At 50.1% G+C, this 17047-nt stretch overlaps 1 protein-coding gene across 2 annotated transcripts in view; it reads left to right on the forward strand.

The window, feature by feature from the left end:
• The window catches only part of LOC111156647 (jumonji and AT-rich interaction domain containing 2), a 258693-nt gene that overhangs the window by 117942 nt on the left and 123704 nt on the right, over window positions 1-17047 (forward strand). The window contains exon 2 of one of the 2 annotated variants that reach the window (XM_022517658.1): window positions 3024-3159. In XM_022517658.1, the coding sequence (XP_022373366.1) occupies window positions 3024-3159 (136 nt within the window). Of the gene's footprint in view, window positions 1-3023; window positions 3160-17047 lie in introns of those variants that run through there. The other variant, XM_022517659.1, reaches the window with a different exon arrangement.

The following is a 17047-nucleotide window of genomic DNA, read 5'->3' on the forward strand; positions in this document are numbered from 1 at the left end:
AAAAAAAAAAAAATAAATAAATAAATAAATAAATAAATAAATAAATAAATAAATAAAAAAAAAGACGAGACTCCTCTTGAAGAAGGGGGGAAACAAAAGGTAGTCAACTCTCAGATGTTGGCATTTGGGGTTGCCTGACCTGTTGAGAGTTCTGTCTGGGCTTTTCTTGGAGCGCTCAGCCCTTGGCTGTTCTGAACGACAGCTGAGGCTAGCGCGGAGTGCGTGTTGGACTTGAGGTACCTTCTTGCAGACCTTCCGTGACCCCCCATCTTGGCTAGCTAGCTCTGTGTTACCACCTCGGGGGGTGCAGGCACCCCTATGCGTTCTGCTTCAGGCCTTCCATCGGGGAGGAGACCAGGCCTCCCAGCATAGCGTAGGGTGATCCGTCTTGACCCTGCAGCTGGGAAAAGCACCTTAAGTTTTAATTTCAGCTATGGAGCTTTCGGAAACAGAGTCCCTTTATTACTAACTAGGTTTGTGTCTTGCGTCAACATCAAGGGATAGGACAAAGCTTGACCAGTATTGTATGTTATAGAAAAGAGCTCTTGTGTCCCCCCGCCCCCAAATTTGTTTTTTAATGTCTAGAATTTGAAAGCCCATAATCTGGGTCATGGATTTGGCTCCCCTGTATTTAAAGTACTTTATAGATTTCATGAAGGCTCTCGTGTCAGTAAGTGAACCTGAAACGCATCTTCTTTTGCGGGTGGCTTCTGCTCCCATGGTTTATGGTTTACCGAGACTGCAGTTGTAGGGGTAGGGCTGTCTTGTGTGGAGGCCCGAAGTCAGAATGAAGGCACCAGTCTGAACACGACCCAGTAAATCATGGCAGGAACTTTGCTTTGAAACCTATTTTCGGGTCTTATAATTTATAAACTGTGGGTATGTACGGAATAATAGTTTATAATCCCAGTCTCGTTTGAGGATGAGAACAGGGATCAGGTCCCCGTGTAGAGCGCTCTCTCCTGGCTGCTGGGAAAAGCTGGGGTTTCAGCCTCACTGTCTTCAGTATTAGGAGGAGCCAATGCTCCTTTGTTGGGGGAGCTGGTGGGACAGCGAATTCACCTTCTTTGTGCCCTTTGTGTGTTGTGTGCCTCTGTCCTCTGATTAATTATTCAAGCTCCTCAGATGGAGTCTGGTCAGAGGGCCTCCTTTTTCTGTTGGTGAACCATGTGGTCGGAAGGTAGAGAGTGACTTGTACACACGGTAGTGGTTCAGAGACCCTGTGGGCCTGTCCCGCCAGTGGAGGCAGTTGTCTGGTTTCTCTCAGCCTTTGGGTCCGGACCTTGACTCGCCCACTGTGGCCTGTAGATCCTTCTTGCTTCTCTGGGGAGCGCCCCCAGGAAGACAGGAGGCGCCTTCCTCCTTGGAGCCAATGGAAATCTCCGCTTGGCCGGTCTGCAGGAGTGGGAGGATGGCATGGGCAAGGTGGAAATCCTAGTTGTTCTTTCCCAGGGCTCTCTTCCCCCTTATTACGGAAGATGGAAGCGCGCTCTCCTGGGGAAAATCCCGGCAGCTTAACCGGAGTGCAGTTTCAAGTTATTTAGGGCTTTAGAGTCGCTATGGTCGGATTTCTAAGAGGTAGTTTGTGTTTATGCAGAATTTAGGAACGCGCTCGCTGGAAGAGCCCTCAGGTCATCTGGCCCCCCTGACCAAGTCCTGTGGAGGTTTCCCGGGACCTGCGGGCGGCAGGGAGGGTGAAACCGCTCCGTCTGGCAGGCAGGACCACAGCACTGGCCTGGCTCTTGGGGTGTAAGGCCTGAGCAGAAGGAACTCGAATATCCACCCTCCCTTCCTGCTTTTACCCATGGTATTAACGTTCTCCTTATTCTCCGAAGGTCCCAAGGGTCTGAGAAGCTCCTATCCTTTAAGGTGAAAGGCTCTAAAATGCTTAAGTCTTGACGTGAGTGTGAACTTAAGGACCTCTTGCATTTGCAGACAGTAGGCAGGTGCGCACAGGCGAGAATCTAGGGCTGTCCTTGGCCTTGTGTGAAGCAACACTTCAGATCTTACACACACCTTCTCGCTGGTTCCCTACAATAGTCCCCTCTCTGCTCAGATCCTGGATCCACCATTTCTGATTCCAGAGTGGGCTCTGACCTCCCTCCCCAGCTGGGGGGCTCCCTCTCCTCTTCCTCTTGCTGCTCCTCGCCTCTCCTCTGTCTTTCTGCCTTTACTGCTGGAGTGGCTGGGATGGGTGCCGGCGGCACCGGTGGCAGGTTAGCTCCTTGGATTTGCCCAACCTGGCCCTCATGTGTTCCCGGCCTCTCTCAGGAGCGAGCACCGCATCTGATACCACAAACATAAGGGAGCCTCGCAAATTAGACCTTCAAGACCTATTATTAACCTGTGTGTATTTTTCTTTCCTTTTCGCCCCCCCTTCCCCTTTTAAGTCATCCCTTCCCTTCCCTCCCAGCCCTCCTACCGCTGCCCACCAGGATTCATGCCCCACTCCCCGCCCTGCCCCATGCTCTCTTTCCTAATTAGGGCTCCTTTCCGTGACTGAGGGGTCAGTGGAGATCCCATTTCATCTCTTCTGATTTAACGGTAAATTCTTGGCAGGCAGCACCAACCCCCGCCCCCAGCAGCTGTTTCTGAAGGAGCCCAGCTCAGGGTTGTAAGGCAGAGCACCTTCTGGCATTGCTCTGCGGAACTCCGGAGGCACACTGGTTCCTCAGGCCTCCGCTTGTGGGTGCACAAAACGCCTCTTTCTGAATTTTGCCCAGAATATGAAACTGCAGTGTTACTGGTTAATGAGGGTATTTGGGCGCAAGGCTTGTAAAGAAAGCGAGGTGCTTGTCTCCCTTCCATGCCCTTTGGCTTTTTGCTAGGAGCAGTGCTGGAACCATGACCGCAGGATGGAATTCTGGCCTCCAGAGCTGGGTCTTGGTCGCATGATGCTTGTTTAGATCTTTTTTTTTTTTTTTAAGTTTATTCAAACTCTTAGTATTTACTTGCCCACCTACTCCCCCCCCCCCTTTTTTTTTTTTTTGTGTTTCCCTTCTCCCTTTCTTCTGTTTCTCCAGGATGACAGTGATGGGATTCCATGGTCAGAAGAAAGGGTGGTACGTAAAGTCCTTTATTTGTCTCTGAAGGAGTTCAAGAATGCCCAGAAGAGGCAGCACGGGGAAGGCATTGCTGGGAGCCTGAAAACAGTGAATGGTGAGTTGCCTCTTTTGTTGGAATCGGATGGTATCTTTGGGCACGACCTTGTTTCTGAATCGGATGTGTTTCGGTCAGCTTGTGCTTCTCAGGTTAGGCCCCTAATGGCAGTTATTTCGGACATCCTACTGGGTCGATGGATTCATTTTTATGCTCCTTTATGTGCTGTGTAATATAATTGGCAAGGTGCCTTAATTAGTCTGTTCCCTACAGATAAGATGGGGGCTGTGATCTGATTTGTGCTGGGTCCTGGGTTGAAGGTAGAGTCTGCCTTACCGGTTTTTCTGTGGGTCTCTGTCTTTCTCCTTGGATCTCGCCGCGCCCTGGAGCTCCTGGTTCTTTTCCTGTTTGTGTAGGAAGTAACTTGAGTCTCGTGGGTGCCCGCTGCCCTTCCTGCTCGCTGGCTCAGTGGCCTGCTGAGGACCTGCTTCCTTCCTTGCTCAGCAGGCCGGGCAGGTGGTTGCATGGCAGCAGGTAATAGATGGTGGCCTGGAATTCTGTGCGTCTGGGAGGGCAGCCATGTGGCTACCTGAGGTCTTGCAGCCTGGAAGGAACCGTGCTCTTCTGAGTTTATAATGCTGATTCTTTGGCATGGGCTTTTTAGGAGGACTGGCCAGAAACCAGCACGTGGAAACCATTTGAGAACACGCATTTGGTTACAGTCTGTGTTCATTCAGGGGACGTGGCTGGGGTGGCCTTCCACAGTCTTCCGCGTTAGTCCTTTGGAATTCTAGATAAATGTGAATGAATGGACCATGTTCTGATTGGTATGTGGCTTGGAGCAAGGAGAGAGACACGGGAGAGGTGGCGGTTCTTTTTTTAGAGTTTCTGCTCTGGCCCGTGGAGTGACAGTGTCAGGACACGTGGGCTACTTGAGAGCTTGCCAGGGTCCGGCGGCCACATTCACCTCGCGTGTCCACCGTCCTTCCATTTGGCTTCATTGTAAGGTGGGTTGTCTGGGGGAGCCTCTTTTTTAATGATTTTATTTATATATTTGACATAGAGAGAGATGGCAAGAGAGGGAAGATAAGTGGGGGGAGTGGTAGAGGGAGAAGCAGGCTTCCTGCCAAGCAGGGAGCTTGATGTGGGGCTTGATCCCAGGACCCTGGGGTCATGACCTGAGCCCAAGGTAGATGCTTAATGACTGAGCTCCCCAGGCACCCCTGGGGGAGTCTCTTGTTGGGACCAGTGCCTGCAGGTGGGACCCGTGTGAAGCCTTGGCTGGGTTTCCAGGGACACCCTCCCTGAAGTAAGCCTGGGTTTGCCCTGCCACCCACCCAGGGCCTGTCCCTGTCCTGTTTCTATGTGACTTAAAGCTTCTGGAAGTTGGAGTCCACATGTATATGGGAAGGCCCCCACCCCTCATATATATATATATATATATATATATATATAGAGAGAGAGAGAGAGAGAGAGAGAGAGAGAGAGAGAGAGAGAATATATATTTTATATATTCTCTCTCTCTCTCTCTATCCCCCCCCCCCCCCACAGAAGCACAATTAGTAGAATCTGTTGCCACCAGTCTAGAATCTGGCCCTCTGTGTGACGTGATTGTTCCTGGTGTCCTTGCTTCACGTTGAACGTAGTATCTGACTTTTTATGTGTTTGAGGGGAGTGTGGCCCGGGAGAGTCTCCTTGTACCCTGAAGGTTACAGCAGAGCAGGGGCGGCTGGGGGTTAGAGGTCACTGTCGTGAAAAGGCATAATCTCATTCTGCTATGTACATCGCGTGGTACAGCTGTAGTGGTTTTAGAATCTTAACAACAACAACAACAAACATCAAGCCATTTGAGGGGGCAAAAATCCACTTTTAGGACAAGTTTGCCAGGTGTCCAGGATTAAGTAAAGGTGGGATTTAGGTAAAAGAACAAAAACTGAAGTCCTTCTGGAGGTCTCCCAGGCACTGCCAGCCTCGTGGAGCAAAGGTAGCTCGCGTTTTTAACTGGCCTCGTTGAGGGCTTGACAGTGCCCAGGAAGGAGCTCTAAGAAAACTGGCAAAGACTGCCCTGCTGGGGATTGTTAGAGACTTTAAGAAATTGGTACAAGAATTCTTTAAAGAAAAGGGGTTTTTGTTGTGGTGGTTTGTATTTCATGCTGATGAAGACCGGCTTGTCGTTTTCCTGTCTAGTGTTCAGTCTGGAGACACCAAGGCCTGATTGCTGTGAAGATGTCTGTTTCTGTTTCCTGTTGGTGTCCACGCAGCCACCTGTCCAAAGTCCACATGTTTGTCATTCTGTGTCGTGGATTTCCATAGCACTTCTAAATAAGAAATAAGCCCCTCTGGTTGTAAGAAGAATGTTCTTAGAGGCCACTAACAGGTTGAAGTGTGCTTTCTCACTGGGGGCCTGCCAGAGATCGGGAAACAGCATTGCTCACTCGCTGGGGACTAGCTCCTTCTCTGGAGGTCCCCGGACCTCAGCAGTGCGCTCTCAGGGTGCACGATCCAGAGAGAGCGGAAGGCTGTGGAGGATCCCAGGCTGTTCTGGTGGCTGAGGTTGGGGGTAGGAGGGTAGCAAGCAGTGTTCTCTCTGTGTGTGTGTGTGTGTGTGCGCGCATGCCTGTGTATGTGTCACTTGTTCAGCGGATACTTCATAAACCTCATTCCCATACTACGCAGTGGAAGGACCTTGTCCTGAGCTAGACATCACAGCACCCTATTTTGGGGTTTTTCACTGTCGGGCAAATGAAGGTAGGTTAGTTGGGGGGAGAGCCGTTTTCACAGCCCTGCCAGGTGAAATGTTTCCTTTTTTGTTTTGTTTGTTTCAGTTCATCACAGAACCCCCTGAGGTTCCCTTGAAAACGCTGAAAACCAACACGATTGGTCCAGTGTTAATGGTCACAGGAGGAATCTGTCTGGTGGTGGAGTTTTGAAGCTGTGCCCAGTACAGAGCCCTTGCTCTAGGACATGGGGAAGGAAGCTGGCCCAGACGGGGGGGGGGTGTAGGGGGTCCCTGTGCCCAGAACCGGGGTGGGGTCACTACTGCCCCTGTGCCATCGCCCATCTCTTCCCCCTACCCCTCCACCCCCCACCCCATGCTTTGCAGCTTGGGGACCTTGGGTGGTGACCTACCTCTGAGGCCCCTGGTGTGTTCAGCTGTAAGCTGAAGAGTGTCCTCGTAGGGCTTTGGGAGTGCTCTGTGTGGTAGTGACTTTCCCAAGGTCACACAGCTGTCAACTGTGCTGTAGCAGAACTGGAATTAGAGCTCACGTCCTGGAACTTTGGATCTAGCGCTTATTTAAGGAGGCAGAAGGGGTGAAAATTACACCGTATCTTTGCAGCACTGGTATCGAAAACAAGGCGTTCGATCCCCTCCACCCCCATATCACTTTTCTGAGCTGTTTCTGGGTTATTCGTTCTCCCAGTGTTTCCTGGGGAAAATTCCGTCTTCAAATAATACTCTGCATTGACAATAGGAGGAGCTTGATGGAACTTTTTCTCTAATTTGAGAATGAATTGACATCATTTCCTCTAAGTCCTTGGCCCATGAGGATGATGAAGTGTGTGAGGGGTCGGGTGTCCGGGAACCCAGCGTAGAAGGCGCCAGTTTTTATCTGAGGGGCTGAACTCTGCTGCCCCATTTCTCTGGGTCTCGGGTCGTCGTAATAACCCAGCCAGACATGAGACTGTGGGGAGAGCTCGTAGTTTATGTCATGAAATCCATGTTGGCCATCAGTCTTGCTTTCGTAGTTCTGAAGTGACAGGGAATGAGATTGTGGTTTGGTTGTTGTTGTTTTGTTTGTTTGTTTTTGATCCTAGTAGAGGTAGTGAATGTGAATCTTGTGTGGAGGGACTGAAACCCCCATTATGGCTGGTTGGTTAGAGCTGGGCCTGGGGGAGGTGGGGCTCGGATTTTTGCTGATTGCGAGAGCCTTCTGTCTGCTTCCTGCCGTAGATCATGCCACTCTGGCTGTAATAAATTTGACAAAAGCTTTGGGAACGGCTGGCAGAGGCTGAGGCCTCGGCCACTTTTTGAGGGCCCTTGGCCCGCCGGGGCTGAAATTAGGGACATTTAAATAATAACATGCTACACAAATGAGTACACATAATTACACAGTAAGAGAGGGGAGCTATTAGCTGTATTTGGAGTTTCATTTGCTTCCTATAAATGTCATCCGAGATCGAACAAGGCCTCTGGCCAGCCGAAGAGCCTTGAGTGGATTTGAGGGACCCGGGCTCCTCTTCCTTGCACCCTTGCGGTGGTCCTGGTGGCCCGTCCGTACTGGGCACCCACTACTGACTCCCCACCGATCTCGGCACTCGGTCCACATCTCAGTTGTTGTAATCTCCCGAGCAGACCGTTCTGTGGATGAGGACGTGGTACAGCAGCAAGGATTCGTCGTTGGCCTGCACGGGTGGTCCCCGCAGCCGCTGCTTTCTGTGCCACCTGTCTGATAAAAAGTAAAGATAGGATTCCAAAAATAAGAATTTGGAGGAGGACACTTTTTCTAAAAGGTGTTTCTTTTGAAAGAGATAATGTGTGATGCTGTGCTGGGGAAGGAGGCTTCGGGGGTGGGGTGGGCGTGTGAGTGTGAATGTGGGCCTCTGTCGTGCATGTCATCGATCGAGGGAATCCAAAGATGGCACCCGTCCTGCTCGCTCACCCTCCCGGGGCCCGTCACCGGTACACAGATGCATTCATCTTCTTTCTTCACCGAGAGGTAGAGCTTTTTATTTTTTTTAATCTACTTACTGAAAAAAGATTATTTGATGGAGAGAGAGAGAATGAGTGCACAGTGGGCAGAGCAGCAGGAAGAGGGAGAGGGAGAAGCAGGCTCTCTGCTGAGCAGGGAGCCTGATGTAGGGGCTCGGTCCAGGACCCTGAGATCATGACCCGAGCTGAAGATAGATGCTTAACCGACTGAACTACCCAGGTGCCCCGAACTTTGTATTTTTAATGCTGCTGCTGAACCATGGGGTTGGCAGCCCTCTGAGGGCCACTGGTCCTGGTGCCACGCTGGAGGGGGATGGGCCTTTCTGGCAACCACTGCTGACTTGTAGTGAGGGGCCAAAGCTGGAGATGTGGACAGGGGACACCCCCAAACCCCCTACATACAAACCGTCTTTCTTCTAAGGACTAGAATCTCCAGCTCCTTGAAAATCTTAAAGATTACCGATGTGTTGATTGTGAAATGAAACTTGGTCCCAACTCTCGCAGGGTCATTGTTCTGCATAAAATAAAAGATGTTTTGTGAGCCCAAGTGAAAAGTGCGAGCACATCGTCCCACGGATGGCACTTGATGTACGTGGCTGTATTTGAAAAGACAGTCATGGTCGTATGGGTGCCTTCTGTCAGCTGATGGGGGACACCTCTCCTGTCTGCTCTGGGCCCGCGGTGTTCGCCTGCTGTGTTCACATCCAGCTTTTTCAACGGGAGAGACAGTTCTTTGGGTGTTTGCTTGTTTCCTTCTAGAGAAAGTGGCTTACCCCACCGGCCATGTGTCCGCCTCCGTGTCCTCTGTAAGCTGTGGGCACTGCGGGCTCAGGCTGCTCTCATGCGGCTGCCGCAGGTTGGGTTTCTGGAACTCTCCAACCTGAGACCCTTCTTCCTTCTGTTCCTGCCCCCTTCACGTGTGAGACAGCACTCCATGTAAAAGCTGGGTGAGATGAAGGGTAAATACATTTCACTGAAAACAACTTAAATTAAAAAAAAAAGAAAAAAACCAAACTTTTTATCCTAGAAAATGATCACGTCAGAAAACTTTGTCTTTCTCTGTGGCTTTCATGTGGTCCGTCCTGGACCTAAGTGGGACACTTGGGGCATTTCTTGATCGTGCTTCTGTTTGGTTGACACTTGATCGTGTCTTTAGAACACGGACGGGTTTTGGGAGTCATAAAACGGAACGCTGTTGCTCTTTCACTTTGTGCTGGAGGTCACCTTACCCCTCCAGCCCTCCCAGCCCACTTCCTCTGTTAGCTCTGTCCTCATCATTGCCAAATCTGGGCTGCTCTAAGAGGAGGGGCCTGTGACAGGTAGGGGTATATGTGTGTGGCGGGGTGGGGTGGGCAGAGAAAGCATGTGTGCTCTCTCCTGCCTGTCAGGGTTCTTAGACAAGCCCAGCTATGAGGGGTCCTGAGGGCAGGAGGATAGAAATCTGCTGTGATCTCCTTTTCTTATCTCTACAGGGACATCATTCTGGAACTTATCCCTCTTCATTATTTACTTCTCTCCTAGATGATTGTCATCAGTAAACAAAACATGTTATGGTTGCTCTCATGATAAAACAGTCCCTCTACTGATCTTGCATATCCCTCCTGCTGTCATGTCTGTCTTTACGGCGAGTGCCTCAAAAGAAAATGTCTACCCAGGCTGTACCCTCTGCTATCTATATTCATATTAATATCCTTTCCGCTTTCATTCTCCTTTGAATCCCTGGGATCAGTCCTCGATTAAGGCTTCATAATGACCTTGATTGACAACTCAAGATTCCAGTCAATGTAGCCTTATTCACCCCTTTGGCAGTATTTGACATGATCGGACCTGTCCTGAACTCCCCTTGCTTACTTGGCTTCTACACAGATTTCTTGGAAGGTCTCGTGAACACGAACTGTCCCAACACCAACTCTGTCTCCAGCTGAGTCTGTCCTCTGCTCTGCCCATCTTCCCGTTGTCGGTAAATGCCAGTTCCGTTTTTCTAGTTCCTTTGGCCTAAGCCTTGGAGTGATCTGTACTTCTGGTTTTTCTATACTTTGCATTCCTTCCTTTAGCAAAACCTGTTTGTTCCAAATTCACATCTTCCGAATCTGAGTTCACACTATTGCCACTAGCCGGAAACCTCTAGCTTGGGCTGGGATCCCCCATGCTCTTTGATCTCAGCTTCTGTCTTTTTGTCCCTCCAGGCAGCAGTCAGAATGTGGGCTTTCATGGTCCTTCATAAATGCAGATTAGCACATGTTCTGTTCCTGCAGTGTCTCCCTGCCTCGTAGTGTGATAGCTTAGCGTCCTTACCCTGACCATAGGATGTGGGCCACAGTATCTGTCTAGCCTCACTGCCTCCCCTGGTTTGGCCTTCTTGCTGTTTGAAGTGCACCAGAATTTTTGTGTTTTATGTATTTATTTTTTTTAAGGATTTTATTTATTAGAAAGAGGGAGAGAACAGGAGTCGGGGAGGGGCAGGTGGTGGGGGGGGGAGAGAGAGGGAGGAGGGGAGGGAGGAAGGGAGGGAGGAGCCCAATGCTGGGCTCAATCCCGGGATCCTGGGATCATGACCTGAGCTTGAAGACCGAAGCCTAACCGACTGAGCCACCCAGGCGCCCCAGTTTTTGTGCCCCCCCCCCTTTAAAAGAAAACAGTTAATTTTTTGAGAGTGTGTGCAGGTGGAGAGGGAGAGAGAATCTGAAGCAGGCTCTGCCCAGTGCAGAGCCTGACTTGGAGCCCCGTTTCAGGATGAGATATGACCGGAGCTGAGATCGGGAGTCAGATGCTCGACTGTCTGAGCCATCCCAGCACCCAGAGCTTTTGTGCTTTTTGATCCTTCTGTTGACAGCTGTCTCCCTTTAGAGAACCGCGTGCTTCATCCCTGCCCATGTTTCAGGTGCCTGCTCAAACTTGGAGGTTGGAACTGGAGTGTCCCTCTTGAGCATCCTATCAAAAGTCTTTTCTTGGTCTGTTACCCTTTCGCTCTTTACCTTGTAATACTTGTCTGCATAGAATTTACACTGCCTGACCTTGTATTCTTGTTGTTCACTAGTTCTGAGTTCTCTCCCTGCAGTAGATTGAAAGTCCACGCTGAGTGGACTCCTGGGTGCTCTGTAGAGCGTGTGCTATGTGACGCGGTGTGCAGACTGCTTTCTGCCCACCAGTTGCTCCCGCCTCTCCCTTCCAGCACCCTCTGCCTTGCTGTGGACCTGTTCCTGTCTGATCAGCGGTTGAGTGTCCCACATATGACTCCAGCTTTTAGTTCGGAAATACAGTCTGACACCTTCCCCTATGCTGTTTTCCCTGTCTCTGAAGCACATGTTTATTCATGGTTGTCATAAATTTCTAAGTCTTACTATCCTAAAGTTTCTTAGGATTGGATCACCCTATACCTTACCTTTCCTTTCATTTTTCTTCCCTTTTCCTTTTCCTTTCCTTTGCTTCTTTCTTTCTAAAGATTAATTCATTTGGGAGAGAGCGAGTGAGAATGTGCACAGAGGAGGAAGGGGCAGAGGGGGAGAGTGTCCCAAGCAGACTCTGTACAAAGCGCCGAGCCTGACGTGGGGCTTGATCTCATGACCCGGAGATAATGATCTGAGCTGAAACCAAGAGTTCAGTGCTTAGCAGAGTGAGCCACCCAGGCGCCCCCACCCCGTACCTTTTCTTAACGCTCTTTCTAGTTTGCGTATTCAGGTACAGGATACATTGTTTAGTAGTTTAAGTTAAAATTGAGCTTATAAGAAATAAGTCATTCCTTCTAATCTCATAACATTATCGTAATCTGTTGCTATCATAATTTTGTGGGTTTGTGTCGTGGATCTCAGATGTTAAGCAGCTTGCACAGGGCTACAGAACTAAGCCGTGCAATCAGGATTTGACCCCAGGACTCCTGACTCAGATCGTACCCCCCACCCTTATTTATTTATTTATTTTTTTAAAGATTTTATTTATTCATTTGACAGAGATCACAAGTAGGCAGAGAGAGAGAGGAAGAAGCAAGCTCCCTGCCGAGCAGAGAGCCCAATGTGGGGCTTGATCCCAGGACCCTGGGAACATGACCTGAGCCGAAGGCAGAGGCTTTAACCCACTGAGCCACCCAGGTGCCCCGACCACCCTTATTTTTTTAATTGAGGTAAACCGTACCGCTCTGCGACATCATGCTTCTTACTTGTATGATTTGATGGATTTCCAAATGCTCCTATACCCATGTGATAAGTGCTCTATTGTAGACTGAGGACTTTTCCTCCTGAGGACTTTTGGTCGTATACCTTCCCTTTTCCAAGTGAAAGTATGTGTTCATTTTGGGGTTTGTCACCATAGCTGTCTTGATTTTTTTTTTTCTTTTTTTAACCTTTTATGATAATTGGGTTTGTGTTTTCCCAGAATGTACCAGAAGCCCTGGCTTTAGGTAAGCATGAATAAAAGACCCCTTACAGTTGGACATGGCCATGAATGACCTTCACCATCTCAAGGTGGCATTGGTGGAGCCAGATTCTCCGTCTTGAACTGGGCTTACGTTTTTGGTCCCGAGCTGTGTGCAAGTCTGGATCTAATGAGTGTTTGAACAGCTCTGCCTCTCCTCCTGCTTGGTGTTTCCCCCTCTGTGAGTGTTGAGAAATCACAACCTTGGTTCAAGAATTCCAGAGGTTCTTGGAACTGGGGTTCCAGACATGGCTTTTCCCCAAAGACAAGCTGAAGAGGCATCCCTAGGGCATATCCCTTCTCTGCTGATGTGTTTTCAGTTCGAGTGATTCTTGTCTGGAGCCCGTGAGCTGCCCCATGGCCCTGAGGATGCAAAGGTGGGGGGCACTGTGGTCAAATGGCTGATTTCTGTTCATTTTTTTACGGCTGTGGCGAGAGTCTGTGTATTAGTCAGCTCCTGCTGCCCTAAGAAAATACCATAGTCTGGGTGGGGTGGTTTAGACAGAAATACATTTCTCCTTGTTCTGGAGGCTGGAGGTCCCGGATCTGGGGTGCCAGCCAGTCCTTCCTGATGAAGAATGGCTTCCTGGCCATATCCTCACTAGACTGAGAGTGGGGGACAGAGTGCGTAGGTGTCTCTTCCTCTCCTTAGGAGGACACTGGCCCTAGCAGATTATTGTGTATCGTGCCCCCCCCCCATTATGATGACCTCATTTACTTTTCTCACTTTCTTGCACGCTCTGTCCAAATACGGTCACAGTGGGTTTTGGGGCTTCAGCATAGGCATTTGGGGTGGGGCCGTCTTCCTACCAATACTGGCACACGGGTAGGGCTCTGAGATGCTAACAGTTTTATTTCATTTTAATTTTCGGTTAAGTTAATTTCCGTGTTCATCTGCAGCGTGTTTCCTTTTGTGCTTATGTGGGTACTAGAAGGGTTTCCTGGTATGCTGGGAGCCCCTAAGAACTTGTTTGACCTTGGAGAAGTTATTGTTCCTCTCAGTTGGACGGAATTAAGCTTGGGTTTTTATTTATTACATGCCTGCCTTTTTGAGACCTCTTGCGTTTATCTAAATCCCATACTTCAGTGGGGATTGAAACAAGACTCCTGAGCTGGAGAGCTGCTGGAGGCCAAGAGCCCGAAGGAAGGGGCAAATCGGGTTATTTCAAAGGCTCCCGGGATCGGGGAGGGAGCGGGAATCGAGATGGCCCCGTAGCGATGTTTCTGTGGTCAGCGTGGGAGAAATCATGGCCTTACTGGAGGTTGATGGATCCTGTTTGTTATACACACATTCATTTTATTTGTACTTGATACACGGATTCAATTTACTTTTATGTGCTGTGAGTGTAATTTAGGGCAAGGCTTTCCAACTGGTTTTACTTCTCAACTTGTACAGGAAGGGGAGGAGCCTGGGGCGTCCCCAGACAGGGCTGCCCTCCGCCCAAGTGGACTTGTTCTGGCATGGAGTTTATCTGTGCGCAGGCCGGCAGATGCGCACGTCCCTGACCTCCTCCTTACCTGGAGATAGTGGGGATAGGTGCTTGGGGCCATGCTGTGATTTGGGTTCTGGGGTGGATTGACGGAGCGTTAATGACGATCTGATCTACAATGGCATTCGTGCAGTTTTGCTTTGCTTGTGAACTTCTTCGATCCCATTTCCCCCAACTTTAGAGAGCCTCTTAACCTCGCTTTTGGAAATAATCTGTTATTACTTGAGCCACATTAAATGTTCAGTGTCCCGTACGGCATATCCTTAAAGCCAGAAGGGTGATAACTGGGTATGCTTTTGGGAAATTACCCTACAACCCATAAATTCCTTAATTTACTGTTTGTTACTCACGCTCTCCTGCGGTCAGATCTCCTCTGTCCTTCCAGCTTTCTCTGAGGCTTTAGGGGGACTTCTGCAGAGCCCCAAAACTAGCTTCCTCATGATTTCTTCTGGAAGACTCTGAAACTGTACCGGTGTCTCCCGTGTGGAGGTTTGGGATCCGTGAGGGAACTCGGAGCTGTTTTATAACCTTAGACCTGCCCGTCAAGGACCAGAGTGTCCAGGATCAGTATCTGTCCAGCCTGTCCGCCAGGCTGTCTCCGTGTCTTGCAAGGAGAGTGAGGCTTGTTTCTGGAGTTTTGGGGCTCCTCGGGCCCAGTGCCCCCCTTCCTCCTGTCTCCCGTTCCCTGATCTTTCACTAGTGCTCTTGGTTCATTCATGCCTCGGAGCTGATGATTTCAGTTCCGCACACAGGGGCCTCTTCCTGTGTCACCTGCCCCTCCAGTGGCTTCTGGGTCCATCCTTTCATTGCCTTCCTGTTAACCTTTGGTGGGTAGGTGGGCCTCCTGATGGGGTATGTGACACCTGGTCTTGGTGACCAGGAAAGACCTCTGTGCCTGAGCCCCCCCCCCCCCAATCAGCTCTTGGTGCTGCCTCAAATGGCAGTTTCCTTCCAATTTTCCAACAGCTTTGAATGATTTCCGTTGCATTTCAACACATGAAGGCAGCTCAGAGTCTCCCTTTGGAAACGTGTACCTGTTTTAAAAAGTTCTGATCCCTTTGCCCTACTGGGCTTGCGGTATTTATGAAAGAGTTTGAATCCCCGCTTTTGAAAAAGGTGGTACCTTCCCATCTCGAGTGATGCTAGAAGGTCAGTGACTCCTCTCCAGACAGGAGTAGGGCAGGTGACCCCCCAGTGGAAATGGTACACATTTACCATCTTGGCATGCAGGAGGCCTGGTGATTTCTGGAGGGATCTGCATTGCAAATTGCTTAGCCTGGACCAGAGCTGCTTTACCCTGTCCTCACTCAGCAGTTTACCCAACTTCAGACCAGTGTTATTTGAAAAGGGCCTTTCCAGTTTACTCAGTTGGAAAGTGTTACAGAGTTTTAAAGGGTGAGCTGGAAGGCTCTCAGCTGGCAGTTTCTGACTCCCTCAGAGGAAAATATTGGCAAACTCTCCACTCTGTGCCTGAACTCTTCTTATGAATTGAGAAGCCAAGAGTTACGAAGCCATCACAAAGGGCCGCATTGAACCATGGGGGGGGTACAATTCCTTATCCCTAACCGCGCTAATACGTGGGCAGTTTTCTGATAATCCCCCCCACATCTTGTGATGTTAATCTTCCTGCCACTGAAAATAGAAGTATCCAGTGACTGTATTCCTTCCCCGCCCCCCGGCCTCCCTTCTCTCTAGAAGATAGGTGCACATGGCTTTTATCCCCTCCTCCCCTTTATAATTTAAGACAAGCGCCGGGCTGATTGATTCAACAGGTGTAGCACCCACCACGGAAGAAAGTTGCCTTTTTCAACCCCCCCCCCCATTTTGGGGCTTTTTCCCCCATGGTTTGAGGCGACAAGGTGCTGAGATCAGAAGCAGGAGCTTGCCATTGATTGATTACCCTGTTTGTGACCATCTGTCTGCCTCGCACGTCAAGCTGTAGATGGAGAGCGGATGTGAGTGTGGCTTGGGGCCTGAGAAATCTCCGTCTTCCCGACTTGTCTGACTGCAGAAGCTGTACCCTGACTTCCACCCAGCCCCCGGGAGAGGTCTGTGGACATGAAAATCACCCATGGGAGAATGTCGGCATCGGCATCGTTTCCTTTTCCTTCCTTCCACGCCTCTGCGTGCGCCTGCCGCCTCGGGCCACTGGAAGGAGCCTTTCTCTAGCACTATCCACATTCTGCAACCCATTCTTGTTGCTCCCACCCTGCTGGGGTCGCTCTTGATGGAAGAATTCCAAGGGAATAGGTTAAGATTGCCATCAAGTGGCTGCTCTTGGTAGTGGATGGGAGGAACCTGGCCCTCCGCGTTGGCTGACTCCTAGACCTCCTCCAATTTTTTTAGGCCCCTTTGTGACAAAGCCAGCTCCAGCAGCACAGTCCGAAGAGTGGGCCGCTGGGGCAGGGGGCGGGCACAAGGAGCTCAGGGCATCTGTGTACTGTACGCCCTCAAGGAAGGGCTCTTATGTGAACCCAAGGCGCACCTCCCCAGTGGACTCCTGAGCTCAGGGCCCTGGAGCGGTGAGCGCAGATGATCTAGGTGCTTACTGGGGAAAATTGCTTGTGCCTTTAGCCTCCTGCCAGCTCCAGCCCCGGTAGGACGCTGCCCTCCAGCTCCCTCCAGCTCCGTGCCTGGAAATTGGCAGGGAGGATCATGCTGTCATCTCCGAAAGAATGGCCTCATGGTCCCACCGAGGGAGAAGAACACTAACACACATGACTTGGCCATTTCGTTTGGCTCTTGTTCCTCGTTTCCCGGCTCTGTAAATGGAGTAATAATTTCTTTCTCAGAGGCGATATTCTTAGGATTAATGAGATGATTTATTTAAAGTCCTTAGTGTCTGGCAGGAAGCAGGCATTCAAAGGGTAGTTGTGATTGAGGTTCTAGATACACATTACCTAAGTACTTCCTATAAAAGCTGTAGCTGGCTGTGTATAAAACAGCCCACTTCAGGGACTGGATTAAAATCTGTTTGACGCATTCCCTGGGTCTGAATGCCATCCTCTTATAACTAGACCTCACCCCTATGACTTGGGGAGCAGAAACTCTGACCAAGGGAGAAGGAGGTGAAGCCCTCTTTAGTTTTCCCCAGTAGGTAATTCCTTAGTGGTGTTGGGAAAACCTGTCCTATAGCACTGGCAGGAGGTAGGTTTGTGTATGTGGGGTGCCCCTGCAGGGGCACAGAGCTCTTGATTGGGGTGTCTCGGAGGTCTCTGAGCTGGCACGTGGTATGTGGAAGAAGGTGGATCTGTCGCAGCCGGTTGCAGGGGAGAGGTGGAGCGGGGAGGAAGGCAGAGAGAGAGAGAGAGAGAGAGAGAGAGAGAGAGAGAGAGAGGGA

This window comes from Enhydra lutris, unplaced genomic scaffold, assembly GCF_002288905.1.
Source record: "Enhydra lutris kenyoni isolate GAN:26980312 unplaced genomic scaffold, ASM228890v2 scaffoldscaffold48, whole genome shotgun sequence".
Lineage (NCBI taxonomy): Eukaryota > Metazoa > Chordata > Mammalia > Carnivora > Mustelidae > Enhydra > Enhydra lutris.